We start from the raw sequence: 21,803 nt of genomic DNA on the forward strand, positions 1-21,803 counted from the left end.
GTCAGGTCCAGCATCAGGACACATACACAGTGCGGTCACTGTCCTGTCCAATTACCAAGCCCCTTCCCCCCCTCCAGACAGACTCTCCCTCAAAAGAACCTGACTGAAACAGTAATGAACAGAAACAAACATTTTATTGCGAACCAGACATGAAACGTGGGGGGTGAAACTTGGACGGGGGCTTGTGTGAGGTGGGTAGGAAAGGACTTATGAAATTTTGGGGAATGTCAGCCTTCTACTGCTAGAGCAGTCTGCAGGGGTTGATTGAAAGTTTTAACGGCCCTTGCCGCCCCTCCTTCTTTGGACTTTGGGTGAGGGTGGTGTGGGACTTGGTGGCGGGTGAGGGCGGTTACAGATAGACTGCAGCGGGGCTCTGTCCTCCTGCCTCCGGTCTTGCAGAACATCCACAAGGCGCCGGAGCGTGTCCGTTTGCTCCCTCATTAGTCCAAGCAGCTTTTCAGTAGCCTGTTGGTCCTCCTGACGCCACCTCTCCTCCCGTTCCATGACTGCTCGGTGCATTTGTGACAAGTTCTCCCTCCACTGTGTCTGCTGGGCTGCCTGGGCTCGGGAGCAGCCCATTAGTTCTGTGAACATGTCTTCACGCGTCTTCTTCTTCCTCCGCCTAATCTGCGCTAGCCTCTGGGAGTGTGCTGACAGGCTGGGTTGGGAGACAGTCGCAGATGTGTCTGTGTGAATTTTAAAAAGGGAGTGAATTCCTGAGACAGATAAATGAAATTGTATACAAAGAACCTAGTCTTTCTCTGTGAACAAGACCATGCACTGAACCTCTCACATGCGCACTCAGGACAAGGTCGAATTTTCGGCCGTCGCCTTCAGTGCCTGTGGACTTGCGGAGGTCTTGGAGTGTTCAGAGAACTGTGGCTGGAGACCTGAACTTCTGGAGCGGGCAATAATGGTAAGCCGCAGACTTGTGGCTGCTTAAAACTCCAGCAGTAGCACTGGCCTCCTTTCACATTGAAAGCAATGCCAGTCTCTGCTGCCAGCAATCAGGACAGCATCAACTCTGCCCCTGTCCCACCCCCTCGCGGCTGTCCCAGGGAAAGATCCCTGTATGCTGCCCCTCTCCCTCCACCGCGTGGCTGTAAAGCAGTCCCAATACTAACATTCCCCTCCCTAATTCAAAGCAGGGCGTCATGAGCGACATCACCCTTCTGAGGATCCCGGACACCCAGAGAGAACGCATGCTGCGGGAAAGCATGCAGAAACCGGGGCCGTATGCCGCCATGCTATGTCGGGCCATGATCCCGGAGTACTTGATTGTGGCGTGGAGGGGGCATGTCTGCTACCACGGAGGGCCCACTAAGATCGCCCTACCCCGGAACCTGATCAACAGGCTTGAGCTCTACCTCCACGAGACCTACGAGGAGTTCTCCTACGAGGATTTCTCCTCGATCCCCGGCCACATTGACCGGATTTTCGCGTAGGTGCACTGGGACTATGGAGTGGAGCGTCTTGGGCCTGGGAATCATGGAGTAATGGACATTGTGAAAATTTTTTAAAACACTTGGGACTAAATTGAGAAGAGCCTAAGACAGAGAAATCATGAAAACCCATTTGTTACCTTTGTTAATATTCCTGTTTTGTACCTGATTATTTTTTTACTAGTTTACAGAACTTTTATAAATGTACATTGTTAATAGTATAAATATTACCGTTCTGTTTTAAATAAATGTTTACATGTTTACAGCACTTACTGCTTGATCCGTCCCCTGATTCTGTGTCCGGGGTAAGGGATGGGGACGGTTGGTAGGGGATCTCGGTAAGGGTGATGAAGAGCTCCTGGCTGTCGGGGAAATCAGCGGTGCCAGCGCTGTCGACTGCCTCGTCCTCCTCATCTCCTTCCTCCTCTTCCCCGTCCGCTGAGGAACCGGCCGCGGACAATATCCCATCCTCGGAGTCCACGGTCAGGGGTGGGGTAGTGGTGGCGGCCGCTCCCAGGATGGAATGCAGTGCCTCGTAGAAACGGGATGTGTGGGGCTGGGATCCGGAGCGTCCGTTAGCCTCTTTGGTTTTTTGGTAGCCTTGTCTCAGCTCCTTGATTTTCACGCGGCACTGCGTTGCATCCCGGCTGTAGCCTCTCTCTGCCATGGCTTTGGAGATCTTCTCGTAGATCTTAGCATTCCTTCTTTTGGAGCGCAGCTCTGAAAGCACGGACTCATCGCCCCACACTGCGATGAGATCCAAGACTTCCCGATCAGTCCATGCTGGGGCCCTCTTTCTATTGGATTGCACGGCCATCTCTGCTGGAGAGCTCTGCATAGTTGCCACTGCTGCTGAGCTCCCCTCGATGTCCAAAGAGGAACTGAGATTCAAACTGCCCAGACAGGAAAATGAAAATGAATTCAAATTTTCCCGGGGGTGTGGCTGGTCAGAGCATCCGAGCTCGGACTGCTGTCCAGAGCGTCAACAGAGTGGTGCACTGTGGGATAGCTCCCGGAGCTATTACCGTCGATTTCCATCCACACCTAGCCTAATTCGATATGGCCATGTCGAATTTAGCGCTACTCCTCTCGTTGGGGAGGATTACAGAAATCGATTTAAAGAGAGCTTTATGTCGAACTAAATGGCTTCCTGGTGTGGACGGGTGCAGGGTTAATTCGATATAACGGCGCTAAAGTCGACATAAAAGCCTAGTGTAGACCAGGCCTAAGACACAATCAAAGAGGTCAACAGTATATTTAAACTGAAGCATTATAAAGATCAAACATACATTTTCCTCTGCTTTAAGCCATTTGCTTTTTGTGGTGTTCCTCAGCTTGACAATGAAACTCATCTGTTTCACTACTTACAGCGTTTCACTGTCAGGTTTTCATGCCCTAGCATAATGCTGCAATGTTTGCACTGTAATGCTGCAAGGAAATGGGTATGTTTAAAAATGTATTTCCAGTGGAAGTTAAAGTAGTCTTATGGAAATACACCCATTAGTCTTGAGTTCCATAAAAGCTGGGTTTTACTACACAATATTTTAGATCATTTAGAGACAACATTGGATCAAATTTGATCCATGTTAAAAAATCCCTCGGCCTGAACAGGAGCAGAAATGCAAGGAAAAATACTGAGTGTTTGTGCTGAACTAGTGACACCTACGACGACAAAACTGTGCAGGGTTTTAGATCAGTGGTTTCCCCAGCTTGCTACTGTATCTGCTGCTCTGGAGTTCCAGAAAGGGAATCTCCTGCTCCAAATTCATTCCAAGTTGTTCTTCTGTGTCACAGCGCCACTAACTCGGGGCTGCACCGTCTCTGAATATCACCTGGCTGGCTCTGCTCTACTGCCTGTTTTCAGCAGGATTCTGAGAGCTGGGTCAGGGTGGGGAGAGGGAACGAAGAGATGAGACACAAAGCAAGCTAAGGGGTATCCTCAGGTACTGGGCGCTGTCCTGTGGGGAACACCTGGTCTGGCAAATCCGGTTCGTAAGTCAAACTTGTGGGGGGTGAACAACATATAACATGATCAACTCCTACCTCACTGTCTCATCAAGTGCCTTTCTTCCCTTCCTCTAGGACAGCTCACTTGGGAACACGCAGGGAGTGATTTAGGAGCTGCTCAGGAGGACTGGGCTGCAGCAGCAAGGCATTAAATACTGTATGGACCCCTTGCTATACTATAGGTAGTGTTTCAGGCTGGCATCGAGACACACTAACAGGAACGTGCTGATCATCAGAAGCCAGACGTCCCTTCTGCTCCAGCCCAGCGCAGGACGATCACTCCAAACCAGCTGGAGGGTGTGCTAGCAGGACAATTTCTAACCCCCTGGAGGATCAGTGGCTAGCACTGCTGCTTCCTCTTTGAGGGGACAAGTACCCCCGGGGAGGGAACACTGCACTCCAATGTGTCACATCGCAGGCCACCTCCCCCAGGGAAGTGTGGGGCAATAGGAAGAATGCTCAAGCTTCTAGCCAGTACACCGTGCATTTGATGTACTGATGGACCGTGCATTTGATGTGGCACCACACGGCGTGTGCAGCCTTATAAACAAAAGGTGCCAGATTCCTGCCCCCATGGCCTTAGAACACACTGGCGAGGTGAAAGTGAATGTTGCGATGCGAGCGTACTTAGAAACCCCCACGAATACCCTGGTAAGGCTCTGTGCGTCTGCTCCAGATTCACCTAGACCCTACAGACAAGTCAGAGCTCACAAATGGCTGCTGTGAAATTGTCTAGAGCAGGGTGTAAACCTAAAGCAGCGGTTCTCAAACTGTGGGTCACGACCCCATTTTAATGGGGTCGCCAGGGCTGGCTTAGACTTGCTGGGCCCAGGGCCAAAGCCAAAGCCCAAGGGCTTCAGTCCTGGGTGGTGGGGCTAAGGTTACAGGTGCCCTGCCTGGGGCTGAAGCCCTTGGGCTTCGGCTTTGGCCCTACGGCCTGGGGCAGTGGGGCTTGGGCGGGCTCAGGCTTCGGTCTCCACTCCTGGGGTCGTGCAGTAATTTTTGTTGTCAGAAGGGGGTTGCGGTGCAGTGAAGTTTGAGAACCCCTGACCTAAAGAAAAAGCTACCCTGAGCCTCTATAGCGCCACCTGTGGCGGTGTCAGAAACGGAATCCTAATCCCTTACCCTCCAGTCCTCACTGCACAGTCACGTTAGCAATCTCCTCCCTCTTCCCACTCCTTCAAAAAAAGCTATTTCGGGCATTCCCGTTTCCACTGCAGCAAGAAGCAAACAAAGCAGGTTAGGAGCCAGCGGAGCAGTGTTATTTAATGGACTGAATCTTCTACGGATTTCCTAAGTAAAAAACTATTTACATAAATAGGCTGGATTAAATAAATCATCTTCAAATTACTTTTGAGCCGTTCCCAGTTATGTCACATGGAGGAAATGCATCACCGGGGTCCTTTCTGCATTGCTTATTTTAAAATATTAAAAAGAAACAATTGTAACATGACTCATTGCAATTTCCTGCCAAGCCAGAGTATCTGCAAGATATGGGCTTTCTAGAGCATTGCAAATGCAGATGGGATGCTTTGGAAATGCTTGCCTCATAAGCAGCAGGGTATGAAATGCGGCCATGCAGTCGCTTGGATTTGCAAGTACAAATCATTCGCTTGATATTACTTATTTTCCCCATCCCTCAACAATCCCCTTAACCAAGGATTTATTCCAGGCTGGGCAACTTTGCTTTCTTAGTCATGCAGTCCAAAGCTGGTATTTCACGATTTTTAGTCCTCGGAGAAAGTCTGGCCTATGAGTCTACCAAAGACCACTAGCAGGGCTATGTGCATTAGGCATTTAACACCGGTTGCACTTCTGGCTTCTAACACAGCTAACATTAGCATCAGAAGTTAGAAACGCTACTGGCCTCCGATGGTAACTGCCAGATCTGCTAATGTCGAATGCAGGAAGTGCTTGATGAAGTAGTGAGGGGGAAGAGGTGAATGTTAGGGGCTGTGAGAATGGACCAGGGAAGGGTGAGGCAGAGAAAAGAAAAGGAAGAGGAAATGGAGACTAGACAAGAAAAAGCCAAGGTGCTCTCAGGAATGGGAGCATCTTGTTAGACAGGAAGCAAAGTGCCTCCAGAATGCCAAGCCAAGCACCAGGAAGTGACCACAGAATCATAGACTGTCAGGGTTGGAAGGGACCTCAGGAGTCATCTAGTCTCACCCCCTGCTCAGAGCAGGACCAACCCCAACTAAATCAGCCCAGCCAGGGCTTTGTCAAGGTGGGCCTTAAAAACCTTTAAGGATGGAAGGTTTTGATGGGCAGGGCCCAATTGCTGGGCCCAAGGCAGGGAGCAAAGACTGGAGCATGCATGTTCCTTTTAGAATACAGACACCTACTTTGCTCATGGCAGAGACACTCTTGCTGACAGGTGAGAGGTTAACCCTGTCTTTCCCCAGCAATCATCAGAGAGACCCAGCAAACGCCAGGCAGAAGAGACCTCACACACTCCTGTTACAAGGTGCAGAGTCATCAACTCTGCAGCAGGAGCAGCTCAAGAAGAATCGCTGGCAGACAAGAACAAAACATTCATCTAAAGATGTCAAAAGTGCATCACTCACCCAGGTTAAAATCCAAGCCCTCCCCTGCCTTGAGGTAAATATTCCAATTTTACAGGCAAGAGGTCAGTGAAGTGAAGCAAAGCAAAAAGCATCATTCCCAATGTCCCAGGGGGTCAGCTTCAGAGTCAGAAATAGAACTGAGGAGTCCAACACCCAGGCCCCAGTTCTTACCACTGCAGGCAGTACTGCCAGCTGTTGTATTCCCTTGGCAGTAGCAGGTTACCCTGATATATTGGTTTAGTTGTCTGTGTTGCATGGCTCTAAACCTAGAGCAGGGGTCGGCAGCCTTTCAGAAGTGGTGTGCCAAGTCTTCATTTATTCACTCTAATTTAAGGTTTTGCGTGCCAGTAATACGTTAACGTTTTTAGAAGGTCTCTTTCTATAAGTCTATAACTAAACTATTGTTGCATGTAAAGTAAATAAGGTTTTAAAATGTTTATGAAACTTCATTTAAAATTAAATTAAAATGCAGAGCCCCCCAGACCAGTGTCCAGGACCCGGGCAGTGTGAGTGCCACTGAAAATCAGCTCGTGTGCCGCCTTTGGCACGCGTGCCATAGGTTGCCTACCCCTGACTTAGAGCCTCATCCATTAAGCAACAACACGGTAAGTTGAGACACCTGCCATTCACACGACAAGGCAGGGCAAGGCCCTCCTTAGCTCTGCTCCTGCCTCATGTTGCTAGTCAAAGTCTCAGCACACCAGGCCAACGCAACCCCAAGGCTGGCTGCTAAGCCCTTCTCACACTGCCGGCAGCACACCAGCCAGGCCTAAACGCCCCACTCTCATGATCCCCTCAGGCACAAATAACGAGGTAGTGTCTGATTTCTGAGTGAAAGGCCATTGAAAGCAGCTAAATGTAACACGGAGTCTGACTGATGAAATACTGGCTGCACCAGCTGAGTGCCAGGTACTGCATGTAGCCAACACCCGCACTGCCATGAAAGGCGTGTTTAACCACAGCACAACACATCAGCCATCCAGCTACAACCCCCTGGTGGAGAGAAGGAACTGCAAGGCAGCCAGGCCAGGCCAGCCATGGGCAAGCGAGTATAGGGTTGATCTCGCCTAGCTACCTTGTGGTAAAAGCTGCAGGGGCCTGGTCTCCGCTAGGACATTGCAGTGGGCTAGCTCCTGCACATGAGTTATCCTTCTTAACCCTTTACTGGGCAGAGTGCAAACCAAATAGAGTCAAGCAAGTAACCAACTGCAAACCAGGTGGAGGCCCTTTCACCAAGGTTGGCCTTGTGCTGGGTGACTTGGTTCCTCTCCCCCACACACAGGTCAGTGTGGGAGACAGCAGGGGTGCTCAACACCCCCCCCCCCACCCGCTAATGGCCAGTCAGTAACAGATCAAGCTGGCCTTAACATTATCACCAGGCTTTAGGCTGAGCAGCTCACTGAGGGGAGTAGAGAAATTCACACTCTGGAGTCACGGGGTTCGTCCCAGGCTTGACTGTGGGAGTCGGTGAAATTACAGCTAGAAATGGGTTTGTCGGTAGACTCAGTGAGACACACTGAATTGGGTCACGTGCAGGGAACTCTCTGCAGCCACAAGGGCTAGACAATCCTGCAGAGCCAGAGAAGAGCTGATACAGCGAACTGGTGCACTGGTCCGGGCTAGCTCGAAGCTAAGGTGAGAGCATGACAGCTGGCAAGCACAGCCCAGGGGGTTTGTATACGAGGTGTAACACTCACCTCGTCTGACTCATCCGACAATGTCCATAGCAAAATGGGAAAGAGGCTGTCTGTATGCCGGAACATCTGAAACCAGAGAAACACGTGGCCTCAGTCACACAGAGTCTGGAATATCCCTCCCACACACCAGGAGCCGTCCTCGTCAGTGCAGGCTAGTGCAGCTTTGCAGGCATTTTTCAGTTTTCCTTGGGAAATTCCCCTCCCAGCTAGCTAGCAAGCTCTTCGAAGTAGGGATCGAAACAGTAGCTCGGGTGAAAGTATCAGTAGCAAACTTATTAGGCCAACAAGTACAATCCCAGAAGGACACGGTTGCTTGTTTGCTGAGCTGATTCCATACCTATGTAATGAGAAGGCAAGTTTCTAGTGTGGGACACTGTCACTTTCCTACCCTTCCCAAGAGAGGAAAGGCCAGAAGAGACTTACAAGTGAAGAGTTTCTTATTTAAACCATGGGTAGTTTGGGGGTGAATTTTTGGGCTTCTCTTCATGAGGAGCTGCAGCCACCAGGGCATCGATTCAGATTCCACCTCCTGTCTGATTAGACACATGGTTAACGAGAACTGATGTGCAGCAGGCAGTGTGAATGATGGCAGCTGCTCCCACTAGAGAACTTATGACATGTCCTACCAGGATTGGTCTATGGTAGGCAGCACCCCAGGGGAAGGAAGAGGGGGTGTCTTCCCCTCTACCTTCTCTTGGGAGAGCTCGCAATCTAGAAAGGCCAAGCCCCTTCCCTTCTCCTCCAGAGGATTCTTGAAAATCCTTGCCAAGCCCCAATGTGCTCTAATACCCACACCTGGATCATACCCCAGATGTGCTGTAACTGCCAGCCAAGCTGCTCAGGATAGGGACTGCATCTAAATTCATCTATAGCACCACCTCCCAAGCACTCGCTCTCCTTGCAACGAGTCCACTGATAGAACCTCAGCTACAGCAAGTCAGGAGCGACGGATCAAAAAGGGCTTCCCAGGCGCCTCTCCAAACCTGCTGACATTTCGCTCTTCCCCCCACAGCCTGTCTAACGGGAAGAACCCCTGTGCCAAGCACGATGTCTGTTAGGCTGGCCTGCCCGCGGAGTCCTACACAGCGTCCGGTGGGAACCAACGACCTGCAAAGGCAGTCAGAAGTTTCAGCCCTGATGGAAGTGCCCCAGAAACCACATGTGGCTTTAAGGGAGAAGCCAGCCCAGGTCTACCCCAGAGACGCTGGGCAGAGCAGAATTTTCAGAGGCCTCTCGCTAGCAGTGCAATCCTGCCAACGGATCTACAGAAGTACATATGGGAGGTCTGTGGCAGCCTTCTCCTCCCAGGGAAGGTGGTGGCAAGGGACATGAGTCTGAAGAGCTGGGAGGGTGTGACAACTGGTAGCAGAACAGGTAACTTCTGAGTGAACCCAAAGCTCAGTGTTTGGTTCAGAAACAGGGCAGAGGCTCGACTGGGTTTTTATGCCTCACCCAGGAGCAGCAGTTTGCCTACCCGTGCTACTAAGGTCCCTAATGTCAGAAGGGCTCACTTTGATGAAAGCCGGGGTATTGCTCATGTTTGTACGGACCATTTTCTGCAGCTAGAGCCGCCTTCAACGCATCGCAGCCCAGCTGGGCTAGTGGCACTTTTAGAAAGAGCGCAGGAAGGCCCTCAGCTGATGGTAGGACTCAGGTTAATGGGTGTTGAGAACAAAGACGGTAGCTAGAGCCAAGCGTGCAGCACTCTGCCGGAGTGACAACCCCACTAGCTCCAGCCCTGCGGCTGGTCCCCACGTCTGCCAATGCACCTCAATGCTAAACTGAAGCACTCCCGTTCTTCTAGCTCGGCAGCCGTTCCTTGCTATTGCAACCAAGGCTCCACCAGACAACTCTGCCAGTGCACCTCCTCCCTACCTGCAGTGCCCCCTGCTGGTCACAGAACGTGGCTGAGGCACTGAGCCAGGAGACGCACTGGCTTTGCAACAGACAAGTGGTCAGCGATAACTAGGCTGAGACCAAGCAGCTCCAGCCCAGCTCCGCAAAGGGAGCAGGATATTGCACCAATGGTTTCACAAGCCAGACTTACCTTCCGCGGCGTCTTGATGTACAAGTGATACAGCCATTTCAGGACTGCGATTCTGGTCATCATCCCGGTGGCTGAGTCGTGAAGGTGGCAGTCCAACACCTGCACTATCCCATCGAGGTTAAGGGTCACCGGGACCCGGTCAGTGCTGCACAGAAAACCAGGGGCACAAAGACGGTGGTTTGTGTGTGCACGTGTCCCCGCGCTGTGCCAGCCCAGAAGGTTGGCCCCAGCACCCCCTCTTCACACATCAACTGGCAGGTGACCCCGGCTGCCTACGCTTGCTGTCTTTCAGAGCTACACGTAAGAGCGAAGGAGCAATTTCACACAGTCCACAACTGACAGGAGCTGCTGAGTTAATGGATTGGCTAACCAGGAACCCACTGCATTGGGGGAGGGGAGGGGGGCGGCGGCGATGGACCAAGCAGAGCCTGTGTAAAACATGGATTGTACCACTCAAATCTGCTGGCCAGAGAACCTTTAATATTGGGTTTATCATTCTGCTCCTCCCTAGGGCTGGTGTGTCAGGGTTTGCGCCTCCTCTCTCGTGACATGGGCATGAAGTGAAAGACTGAGCAGTGTGATTCCATAGGCCAGAGGAGCACAGACTTGCCCAGCCCCGCCGCAACAGGCTACCCCCTCCTACCTGCTGTGATCCCGGGGATCAGGTGTGACTGACAGCCTGGCCCCCAGCTCCTCACGCATCACTAGAATAGCCTGGGTTGGCAGCACTGCAGCCTGATGGGTTAAGCACTGGCTGGGAAGCTAAGAGACGTGGCCTCAAGTCTTAGGTCTGACTTTTTGGAAGTAATATAAACACGCAACCTGTATCTCCTGGGGGTTAGGAGGAAGCTTTCCCGGGGGTGGGTTGTCCCGTAACTGCCTCTATTGCAGTTTCTTAAACCTTCCTCTAAAGCATCTGACAGGACACTGCACTTGAGGGATCTGCCACAGCAGTTACTATGTTGAGAAACTAGAATATGCTACAACACAGCCAAAGGCCATCAAATCCGGGCTCCAAATAACAAAGTGTGCGTGCCAGATGCATTGAGTCCCAGCAGGAACAGCATGGGCATTCCCACACGCTGACCCTGCCAGGGGACTCAGAGCTGCCTCGAAGGAGCCATGTCAATGAGCCAGGGCACTTGGTCTCCATTAAACTTCCCGCCATGACTCCTAACAAGGGGCCCAGCTGGTATCACACGTGGCAGTTGTTTCTGCAATGGGGACACCTACCCAACTAGAGCATGGACTGAATGCCAGCTTTTCCCAAAGGCCCCTGGGCAATTGGTCAGAGGGGCAATGGCTTTCGGGTACCATCAACCTGGGCTGAATTCACAACAACTCGAGTTTACCAAACTATTTCCACGATCACCATGGACAGACCAGAAAATCCTCAGCTTCCACCCCAGCATGACCATCTCTGCCCCAAAGGGGCTAACTGAACAGCGAGGAGATCACGAGTCCAAAGAACTTGCATTGCAATGTGGGTAGAAGACTCCCAAATAACAGCGTTTGCCAGATAAACTTTGCCCTCCTTTGGATGTAATGACTCTCCAGTTTCCAACTAGGATCTGAAAGTCTAACTGGAGCCCTAGGAGTTCCCAGAATCTGTATTCTCCTCCCCCCAGCAGTAAAGCTTTCAAAGCATTCGCACAAAGAGTTCCACATGAGGAATCTCGCCTTTAGCCATTCCTGTTGGGGCTGGCTGGATCCCAGGGGTGGGGCAGAGTTGATGGCTGGGGCCCAATCTTACATTCAAGGCCAGATGGCTGAAACACATGCCCGAAACAGATGCCCAAGAGAAGCTGCTCTGAAGATCCAGAAGGGGCGATGCGCTCTTGCCTTCCAGGACATACAGGGGATTTCTAAGAGACTGAATTATTCAAGTGTGTGCTGAACTCATGGTGGCTCTCTCATTTGCTTGGAGTTTCTCTGCAGCTTATTTTATGGGAATTCCTAAAGGGCAAATTTCTCTGCAGAAACTGCTGTTTCATAGGGTTTGATTTCCCCCTGGACAGGCAGTCTAAGGGTGAGACAGGGGGATCCTTGCCCTCTAGGAGGTAGATGAATTGTTTGAGCTACATCATGTCAGATGTTTGTTCAGGTTTCTGATCGAGGTTAGTGCGGATGTCAGAGGCAGCTGCCAAGGCCAGCTGGTCTAGCATTTCAAGCCCTCAACTGGGAGAAGTCAGGGGAGCATAAGAGAGGCAGGCCCCAAGAGGCTTCGGATTAGGGTCCGAATGGGGCCGCAGCACTTTTGGATATCAGGCTACTGTACTGAAGCAGGCAAATTAGGTTTGGAATCTAACTTTACAAATCCAAGTTCCAAAACTTTGGCTCCAGCACATGCCAGCGCGGAGTTGGGTAATGGATCACGGTGAGGCAAAAGCTCTTCATGTGAAATTTTTAGAAGTCTGTCTCCATTACTCAGAGCCTATTCATGAGATCGGCCCCTTTGGCAAGGCCGGTACAAAGCACAGGCCAGTTCTCAGCCCAGGAAAGGCCTGTCATTCCCAAAGGCAAAGCTCTTATGGAGGCCCAAAACCAGGCGCCAAATCGCCAGTGAGTGTGGGCAGGAGCCTCCAGGTGCAGCCTAGCAAGACGGAGCTTCTGCCGAGGGTCAGCCAGGCTCACCGGTCGCCATCTACAGCCCACGGTCATTGCTCTCGTCCTGCTGTCGGCATCCCCAGGGCAGAGCAGGGCTGCGCCGGCTTTGGGTGGATTTAGTAACACGCTGCTGCACCGTGCTCTGCAGTGTGCCCACGCACTTCTCTGCTCTTCCTTAATCCACAGCCAGCCTCACACAGGCGCTTCATCACAGTAGCAATGGCATCGCTTTAATCGGACCCTCCACGGATGGGCCACGGGCTCTCAGCGCTGAGATCTGGGCCAGGGCAGGTGCTTTTGTCTAGCTCATCACCCTCGCTTTAGATCCGCTGCTCTGCAGCCCTGAGAAGGTGCTGGCATGTTCGCTCTGGGGACTGTATTAAGGCAAGTACATTTTCTCTTGTGAATTCAGCGCTGCGAGAGGTGCCAGGCCTGAGACTAGAGCGCTCTATTCATCCCCAGGAGTGGTGTGGGCAGCCTCAGGGCAAGCTTGCCCTCGCATGGCCCTGCCAGCATGCTTCTGCCCTGACCTCGCAGGGCATCATGTCGCAGTGGGAAGTTCAGCTTCAAAGCCATTCACTCGTTCGCCTCCCTCCACAGCCAGCGGGGCTGCCTATTCATGCCAGTTGCAGTGCATACTTATCAACTTGTGAAAGGGAAAATGAATGGGTTCTCAAGCTGCCTAATGGCGACTGATGCACACAGCAGCCAGCGCTCCCTCCCTGGGGAAAGCGGGGAGGGGGGTTCCCATTTGTTTTGGCGTGAGAACATCCAAGCCACAATTAAATCAGATTTAAAAACACAAACCACTAGTTACTCTCCCTGGTCCCACTTGTACATTAGAGTATCTTCTTCAGCCTGGTTTCTTTGTAACCGTGTTTCCCAACCCTTTGCTTTCTTCAAGGTATTTCTGATTGGGCCCTTCCACTAAACATCTGTTCTTACCTTCAGCTATGGCTTTTCCTCCCCTACCCCATCTCCATTCCCGCCACGCTCGTCTCTCCCTTCGGTTTTCCCCTTTGGAGGAGGGGCTCAGGGCCCAGGCCAGGCCAACCCTTCAAACGTAGGCGATCAGTGTGTTTAAGGAGAAGATGGGAGCGAGTCTGCGGTCACCCTGCTCCAGGTGTGGCTGAGCTGAGCGCGCTAGGATTGTAATGATACGGATATTTATCCCCTGGGTGCCTGGCAAAGTGGTAGCAGCTTTCACTCTCTGCTGATCTGGGCTGACTTTGAGCCAGTGACTGGTTCTGTCTCTCTCCATTAGCCCGCCTGTCCCCCGGTGCTTCCCTGGCTATTTTAGTTTGTTGCCATTTCTAACGTCCGAGTTGCTGATCACATTCCCTGGTCTAACCAGAAAACCATACTTTAGTTCTCTGACCAGCCAGTGTGGCCCATTAACCTAGGTACATAAGGCCTCGATGACAGAGGAGAATTTTGGAGGAACACGTCTGCAGAAACCCAAAGCTTTTCCTTCTCCCATTTTTTTTTTTAAAGCCACAGCACCACAACCCTACTAAAGTCCTACTAATGAGGGATTTCACACTAGGGAGTGGATGTGCTGCGAAGTGCTCTTCACTTCCCTGGCATACTCTAACTGTTCCATCACCATCTGAACAGGGCATGGGAATACTCCTGTTGCCATGACCTAGAGACCCAGCTAGCTAAACACTAGAATGAGGATTCCTAGATATCATGACAGGTGCATTAGGAGAACCTCGTGGGCAGCCTGCAACTATGTTCCTTCAGCACTCTCCTCTGCTCCATAAAGCCTGCTCCTCTTACCCGCGGATAACTTCTCCTACAGCTTGTCCCCACCTCACACTCCACCAAAGCCCTTTCAAGGGTTCCTTTGTCTTCTTCACCAGCTTCTACATTCATTCCCCCTGTGGCAACGCTCCTCTCTGCTCTCCTCCAGGTGGAGCAGCAAATAAAACATCTGGCCAGACTGGAGAAGGCGGCATTCCCAATCCCCCAAGACACATACTGCAGATGAGTTGCAAGAGACTGAGCATTTGGGGGGGGGGGTCATTTATAGCCCACGACACCTAGATGATGCTGCCAGTCCAACCTAGTGGCACGTCCGTGCATTGTAGTCGTCTGCAGAGCTGGAACTGGGAGCGCTCTCTCCTGCAAGTCCGCAGAGGAAGGGTAAGGAGTTTGTGCTGCAGGGAGGGGTGGGAAGCAGCACCACACCACTGCTCCCAATAGCCCTCACTACTGTCAGATGAGCTGGGGTGTCCTCGCCAACAAAGCCACCTGGCCCATTATGAAGTCTGGACTAAGCCAATTGGAATGGGCTAAAACCATGACTGAGGGAGGCCAAACGAGCTGGACAGGAGGCCAGGTCTCAAAGAATGGTCAAGTCTTGAATTCTGCTATCCTGTTTTACACTATTTTACCGGTACTGATGTCCAGCCATTTTGGGAGGTGGGATAGACAACCAGGTCTTCTCTTAGCACCTAAGACTGACCGAAGGAATTCACAGAATTATGTTCCAGCAGCCAGATTTCAACCTCCCCTTCATGGTCTGGGCTCAGGTTATGATCTTTGGAATCAATTCTGTTGTTAAGTTATGGCAGATTCCACAGTGTCTCTGAAACGTGACTCTAGTTCTGTTTGATCAAGCCAGATTTCCACCAAGACTGAAGGTAGGGTCCCAGTCTGGTAATGACTCTACGAAATCCCTCCCAAACGTCCTTCGACCTGCCTACAGACGATGTGGCTTAGTAGATTCTAAGGTTGTGGAAGACATGTTCTGTTTCCATTAGAGTACTCCTGGCACTCAGTGCAGATTTCTATATGCTTATGTAGCTGAACATAGCGATGGTCCTCCTGAGATTCTCCCAAGGCCCATGATCCTTTTTCAGTCAACCGTGAGACTGGTGATTGTTGTGGAAGAGTTTTTGAACGTTCACAGTGTGCTTTAGGGTGGCATCACTTTCTGTTCCAACAAGACAACACACCCGCCCATAGGTCAAACATGCAGACCTCCTTTTCTCTACGTTCTTGGATGGCATCTTCAGCAACTTGGACACAATATTGTGCAGTTTCTCAGACACCGAACTGGCGGTGGGAAGTAGGAACGCCTTCCCCCTGCCTGAATGCTTGTAGCCACTGAGGGCCATTTCTCATGTTCTGCTCACCATCTTCCATTAATGCCAACACTGGTTTTTCAGTTGCTACTTTGGTTTTGCCTCTCCATTTGCAGCCTCTAGTAGGAGACCTGCAAGTTAAGTGTCTAGAGAAGTATAGCCAGAGCAAAGCGCTTAATTGCTCATTCTGTGGTATGCTAAGAGGGATATAAAAAAAAGGCAGCTGAAACTTCCTGAACAAGTTGTTCTAAAGTTCTTCTCTTCAGTTGTTCTAAAGAGCAATTCTCTCTCTCGCTCATGTGGCCCTTCGGTAGATACACCCAATTTGGAGCTCATCAGCTGATTTGCCATCCTGATACCAACACCCACAAAGGGGGAGAAGGAACCTTTCTAACCTGCTCCCCCCACCCTTGCCCACTTCTAAAAAGTTATGGACTTTCAGCATCTGCAGCTGGGGGGCGCGGTGGAAGCCAAGGTCAGATGGTAAAGTACGGCACTGCCTGCAACACCGGTATTGAGTCAGGAGTCTGTTTTCTTCCTCTCACTTTGTTTTTCGGGAGAGGCGCCTATACCCAGCAGCAGGCAGTAAGAACTGGGCCTCATTACTTTCTGCTGAGCTTCACTTCCCTGTATAAAGCCAAGCGGCTACTGACTTCAGGAGTAGTAAAGCCTGCATAATTCAGCCCCCCCAACACACTCCTCACCAGAGCACAAGTTGAAAGGCCCTTCCACTAAAGCCGAAAAGACGCAAACCGAGTAGGGCTTAAGGAAACAGCTTTCACGGATTCATTCCATCTCAAGCCATTTTGAAAGCAGCTTTTCTAAGAGCAGCCTCGCCACTATCTGCTCCTCACAGATGGCTTGAAGAGCCTCAGCCGTTGCAGCTCATGGTGCTCCCAATAAGCCCCTGGAAGTGTTCGTGCTCTGGGGGTGCAGGCTGGATTAGCCGGCAGAGGGCAATGCTGACTCTCCCAACGGGTCTCCTCAGCTGGCACTCGGTGACCGACAGGAACACGCACTGTGTATGCAGCTTGCTGGGTTTCCTTTGCTTAGCCTCTTCCCTTCTCTTCTATCACCTTTTCCCCTTCCTTTCTTGCCTTGAGCTGAGACCTTCATGTTTTTCACTCTCCCTTCTCTGTACACGTCACACAACCCCCAGCCCCCCCCCCCCCCCCCCCCCTCCCTTTCTAACCCCCCCCCCATAGGGCTCTAGCAACATTAGACAAGCCCCCCTCCCCCCCTGAAAGGAGTTCACCTCAGTCCCTGTTTAGGGTTTTTTTTTTTTTTTTTTTTTTTTTTTTACACGTCTTCCTTCCACGGAGGCCATGGACAGGGGAAATCTGCCCCAAGAAGTGAGGTGTATTGAGGGCGTCTCTCGCTGGGTTCCTGGATTCCTTCCCCTTCCTATCAGATGGCAAGGATTGGAGGCGGATTTCAGCCCAGCACCAGTTCGAGTGTCACTGAGCCTCTGGCAGAGCGAGCGGGTGCACTGCCTCAAACGCGGATAGGTACAACACTGCCTTGCGCTCTGCTGAGCTAACGTCACTGCTCGCAAGCAGGGCTGGCATGAGGAGGGAGCAGAGTCCAGCTCAGTGCTTCCTGGCAGATGGCAGCAGTCCTGTCTCGCAGTCCAAGCCAGGGACCAGGAATTAAGTACCATCAGAAACCTCCCCACCTTGCACTCCAATGCAACCTGCCTTCTCGACAAACAAAGAGCAGCATGGACATCTGAAAACAAACAAAACCCTACCAAAACAAAACACGCCACTGCGCACTCAAATCTCCCTGGGGAGAGGATGACAGCAAGGGCAAGCCCCATGTGACAGTCACGTCACCTAATGCACGACTGGATGGCGCTCTGATACGAGGAGGCTGAAGGCAGGATAAGAACCTAGGCAGCATTTTAAAAAAACATCCAGCTACACTATTCTAGAAGTCAGGAATGGGGGAGACCTGTTAGATCACCCCATCCATCTGCCTGAGCTGATCTGCATCCCTTTGCAAGGCACTTCAGAGTAGGGGGCTAAGGCTCCAGATCCATCAGCATCAATGCGTCACTTGACTTGTGTGACTGGATGGGTCACGGTATTGAAGGAGCTTTTCCTCTCTCAACCATCAGCTTGTCTCCAACCCAGACGGAGAGCGACCAACAGCAGTTCCCATCCAGCAGCTGACTCAGTCCGTTTCCTAGTTGGCAAAGGCCTTTGGTACAGAAATGGACCAGTGTGGACTGGGTGCAGTGGCAGGGTGTGGGGAAGACTTGCCCTGCGGCCAGAGGGGCTCATTTCCAGTGTCACAACACACCACCCGCACTAGCGATTTCAAAGAAAAGCGCCTGAGAAATCAGCTTTGCAGACTGACAGCATCAGCAGTGGCTGCTCTGCTCGAGTGGGCTTTGAAGTGACAGGCCATTAAACAAATTCTATTTAACATCTTAAGTGTAAAGTCCAAGGATGAAACTTGCATCAGCAACAGCTCAGGTATAAACAATTCACTGCACTATTAAAGGGACACCGTTTAGTGGTCTAGTGCAGGGGTGGGCAAACTTTTTGGCCCAAGGGCAACATCTGGGTATGGAAATTGTATGGCAGGCCATGAATACTCAAGAAATTGGGGTTGGGTTGCAGAGGGGGTGAGGGCTCTGGTTGGGGGGGCAGGCTCAGGGGTGGGGTCAGAAATGAGGAGTTCAGGGTGCAGGAGGGGGCTCCAGGTTGAGTCAGGGGGTTGGGATGCGGGGCGGGGGGTGTCAGGGCTCCTGCTAGGGGTGCAGGCTGTGAGGTGGAGCTTGGGCTGAGGTATTTGGGGTGTAGGAGGGTGCTCAAGGCTGGGACCAAGGGTGCAGGAGGAGGATCAGGGCTGGGGCAGGATGTTGGGGCATGGGAAGGGGTCAGGGGTTCAGGCGGCGCTTACCTCAAGCAGCTCCCGGAAGCAGTGGCATGTCCCCCCACTGGCTCCTACCTGGAGGCGTGGCCGGGCGGCTCTGCACACTGTCCATCCGCAGGTGCCGCCCCTGCAGCTTCCATTGGCCACAGTTCCTGGCCAATGGGAGCTGCGGGGGCAGCGCTTGGGGCGGGGACAGCGCCCAGAGCCCTCTGGCTGCCCCTAACCGTAGGAGCCAGAGGGGGGACATGCCACTGCTTCCAGGAACTGTGGCATGCACGCACGGAGCGGTCCCCAACCCCGCTCCCCAGCGGGAGCTCGAGGACCAGATTAAATCGGCTGGCGGGCTGGATGTGGCCTGAGGACTGTAGTTTGCCCACCCCGGACTAGTGGCTCGAGATCATACTGGAAACTCAGCGTATGTCTACACTACCCACCGGATCGGCGGGCAGCGATCAATCCAGCGGGGGACAATTTATCGTGTCTAGTCTAGACGCGATAAATCGTTCGAGCGCTCTCTCGTCGACTCCTGTACTCCACCGCCGCGAAAGGCAACGGGGAAGCGGCAGCAGTCGACTCACCGCAGTGAAGACATCACGGTAAGTCGATCTAAGTATGTCGATTTCAGCTACATAGGATGACCTTGGAACAAGTCACTTAACCTCGCTATGCTTTTCCCCCTCCTGCCCACCTTCTTTGTCGCCTTTGGTTGTAAACGCTTCAGAGCTGGGACTCGCTTACCACGTTTGTACAACACCTAGCACAAAAGGGTTCTGATATGGGGCAGGGTCTTTGGGTCCCCCGTCACGCCAGTAATGACGGGGGACCCATTGCAGATCAGCACATGAAATCTGGGATGGTATTCCCTTCTCCAGGAGAGATACCTGCTGCTCCCAAGGAAGGCAGTGGTGCACTGGGGGACGGGACGGGACACTCCAGGACTGGCCCACTGGGGAGTAGTTAACACGCGGCAGTGTAAGGTTATCATCATTAACCTGGTGCATTTGATAGCCCATTGGCTAGTGAGAAGAGCTGCACGCACTGACACATACTTCACTTAAAGCAGGTGACAAGTCACCAGTGACTTTATGGAGACTGTTGCTGCACTTACGGTCAAGCACAGGTGTAAGTGTCTACTGACTAAGGGCCTAGGACTGTAAAGGCACAAACACTAACAAGGGGACTCCGGCAGGTACAGTAACCCATGAGATGCGACTGCAGTTAGAGTGTGTGCCTTTAAACTAGTGCAAGGGCATATTAACACCTGAGTTACAGTGACACTCTGTGGTGGGCTGGTGGTATTGCAGTCTTACCCAAGCGTAGAACGAAGCCTTCCTTTAAGCTGTGCGTGCGTAACCAAGGTGGGACAGTATGGAGCTGACCGTTAATACGTCCAAATGGGCACCCCATGGAGAGTTTCTGTAACTTCACCCCAGCTGTGCATAGCACAAACGTACAGCCGCTATTCCCACTCTCTCTCTAGGTTTCTAGAGCACACCCATTGCTGGGGGACCTCCTGGATGGAGCTGGGCTAACTAGACTTGCAATAGGCCAGTGATCTCCTTGGCTTCCCTACTCCCAGCCAAGCAGGCAGGGCTACGGCTGAACTTACTTCGCCCTCTCCCCTCCTCTGGGAGGTCTCCGTGAATGGGGCCTGGAGCCTCCCCTTTTCAGCAGTCGGGTCTCACGCTGGGTGGAGTGAAGGTGCTAGCAGGGAAGGCTGGGACAGGTGGGGTCACGGTTCTGCCCCTGGAGTGTGTGAAGTGCTGATTCCTTCACCCCCTACAGAGAGCTCCTGCCTCACAAACGCCCACCCCTCCCTCGAGCATGCCAGGCTCCCAGAAGGCCAAGTGTCTTGCTATAGTGGCCCCCAAAGGAGGAGTTTGGAGTCTGTCAGAGCAAAGGAACGGGCACTGGCCAGGCCTCCCTCTGACAGCCCACCTCTATTGGTCCTGCAGCCCCGACAATGCCCCTCCATCCTCACCTGCACCCGTGTCCCTGCAAAGCCTCTCCCCGCCTCAACAAAAGGGAGAGGGGGGTCTCACTGACCTGTACCCATGCAGGTCATTCTCAAGCAATGACCATTACTTTACCTGCTTACATTGAAGACACTGGCGCTGCTGAGGTTGGAATCGCTGGAGGCCTCCAGGCAACCTAAAGGAAGATCAAAGGGACACTACTTAGACCCTGTGATGGGGCAGATTGAGACAGCGACTCCTACTCATCCCCCTGGCTGGAGAACAGCGCACTACCCTGTAGATCCGTACAATGAGGACAGCCATTCAGGCCTTTGGAAGAGCTCACCTCCAGATCCATCACACACTGCAGCAGGCACGTTACATTGTGTATGGGCCCATGTGAGCCAGGAGCTCTCCCGTGGTCACGGTGCCCTCTACTGAAGGAAGGTGGCCATGAGGATATTTTCACTAGCACAAGCTCGAGCTATAGCTCTCCAAGGCCACCTAGCCTAGATGTTACTCACCCACCTCAGCCCAGCCTTCCTCCCCCTTTAGCCCTCACAGAAACGGAGCCCAGCCGGCGCGAGCAAGGCTCGCAAACTGGGTCCTAACTTCAGAGGAAGAAATTCCAACCTTGCCCCAAAATTAAGTTCATGGAACTGAACTAGATGATCTGGTCATTTCCCCAGCCAGTGACTGATACAGCTGAGAACCGACACCTTGGGTCTCAGTCCAACTAGTAATGGGGCAGGGCGTCCCGTCCCAAACTACACCACCCCATCTGCCACTGATCAGTCCCTCCAACTAGTAATGGGGCAGGGCGTCCCGTCCCAAACTACACCACCCCATCTGCCACTGACCAGTCCCTCCATTGACAGGCAAGGAAAGACCTGAATGCCACGCAGGCTGACTTTCTCAGACCGAGAATTGGTCCCATTTGGGTCAGGGAACAGGCATGATAGGAAAGTTCATACTGTGTAGCCGGTCTGGGGGTGAACCAGGCCTCTGGCTGCAGGGCTCTTAATACTGCAGATATCACTAGGAATTGCATTGGTGTTTAAGCCATTCAATAATAGGCAGTGAATGGGAAATATTTTCCTCACTACACCCCTTCCGATTTATGTTCCAGCCTGCCCCCACCTCGCTTCCTAAACCTGCCTAGCTGCTGCCTGGACTCTAACCCCGGTAATACAATTCTTTAGGCTGTGCGATTCTGGTTACATCATGAAATCCAGATCCAAGTCAGAGCCTTCCCCACCCTGGGCAGATCTGACTCTGTACAAAGAGCTGGTGATCTGAAGGCTGTTCATTCTGCCCCTGATCAGCTCAAAGACCCCGGAGAGCAGATTCTGCAGTGCCCAAACCAGCACCCTGAGGGAGGGAGAGTGCAGCACCCGCTCTCCCATGGTTACAAAAGGCTGGCAGCCTGTCAACCAGCAACTGAAGCAGCAAAGCTGGTTGAAAACCTCAGCTGAGGAAGAGACGTCTGGGGCTGTGCATTTCACA

The 21,803-nt window shown here is 52.3% G+C and overlaps 1 protein-coding gene across 1 annotated transcript in view; it reads right to left on the minus strand.

Annotated features, from left to right (window-relative positions):
- LOC112119563 (protein VAC14 homolog) overlaps positions 1–21,803 on the minus strand; it is a 177,605-nt gene that overhangs the window by 137,953 nt on the left and 17,849 nt on the right. The window contains exons 10-12 of the mRNA XM_029912028.1: positions 20,433–20,493; positions 9,761–9,905; positions 7,714–7,779 (exon numbers count right to left, since the gene is read on the minus strand). Coding sequence (XP_029767888.1) covers positions 7,714–7,779; positions 9,761–9,905; positions 20,433–20,493 — 272 coding nt within the window. The remainder of the gene's footprint in view (positions 1–7,713; positions 7,780–9,760; positions 9,906–20,432; positions 20,494–21,803) is intronic.

This window comes from Terrapene carolina, unplaced genomic scaffold (genome assembly GCF_002925995.2).
Source record: "Terrapene carolina triunguis isolate 2854851 unplaced genomic scaffold, T_m_triunguis-2.0 Scaffold166, whole genome shotgun sequence".
Taxonomy (NCBI): Eukaryota; Metazoa; Chordata; order Testudines; family Emydidae; genus Terrapene; species Terrapene triunguis.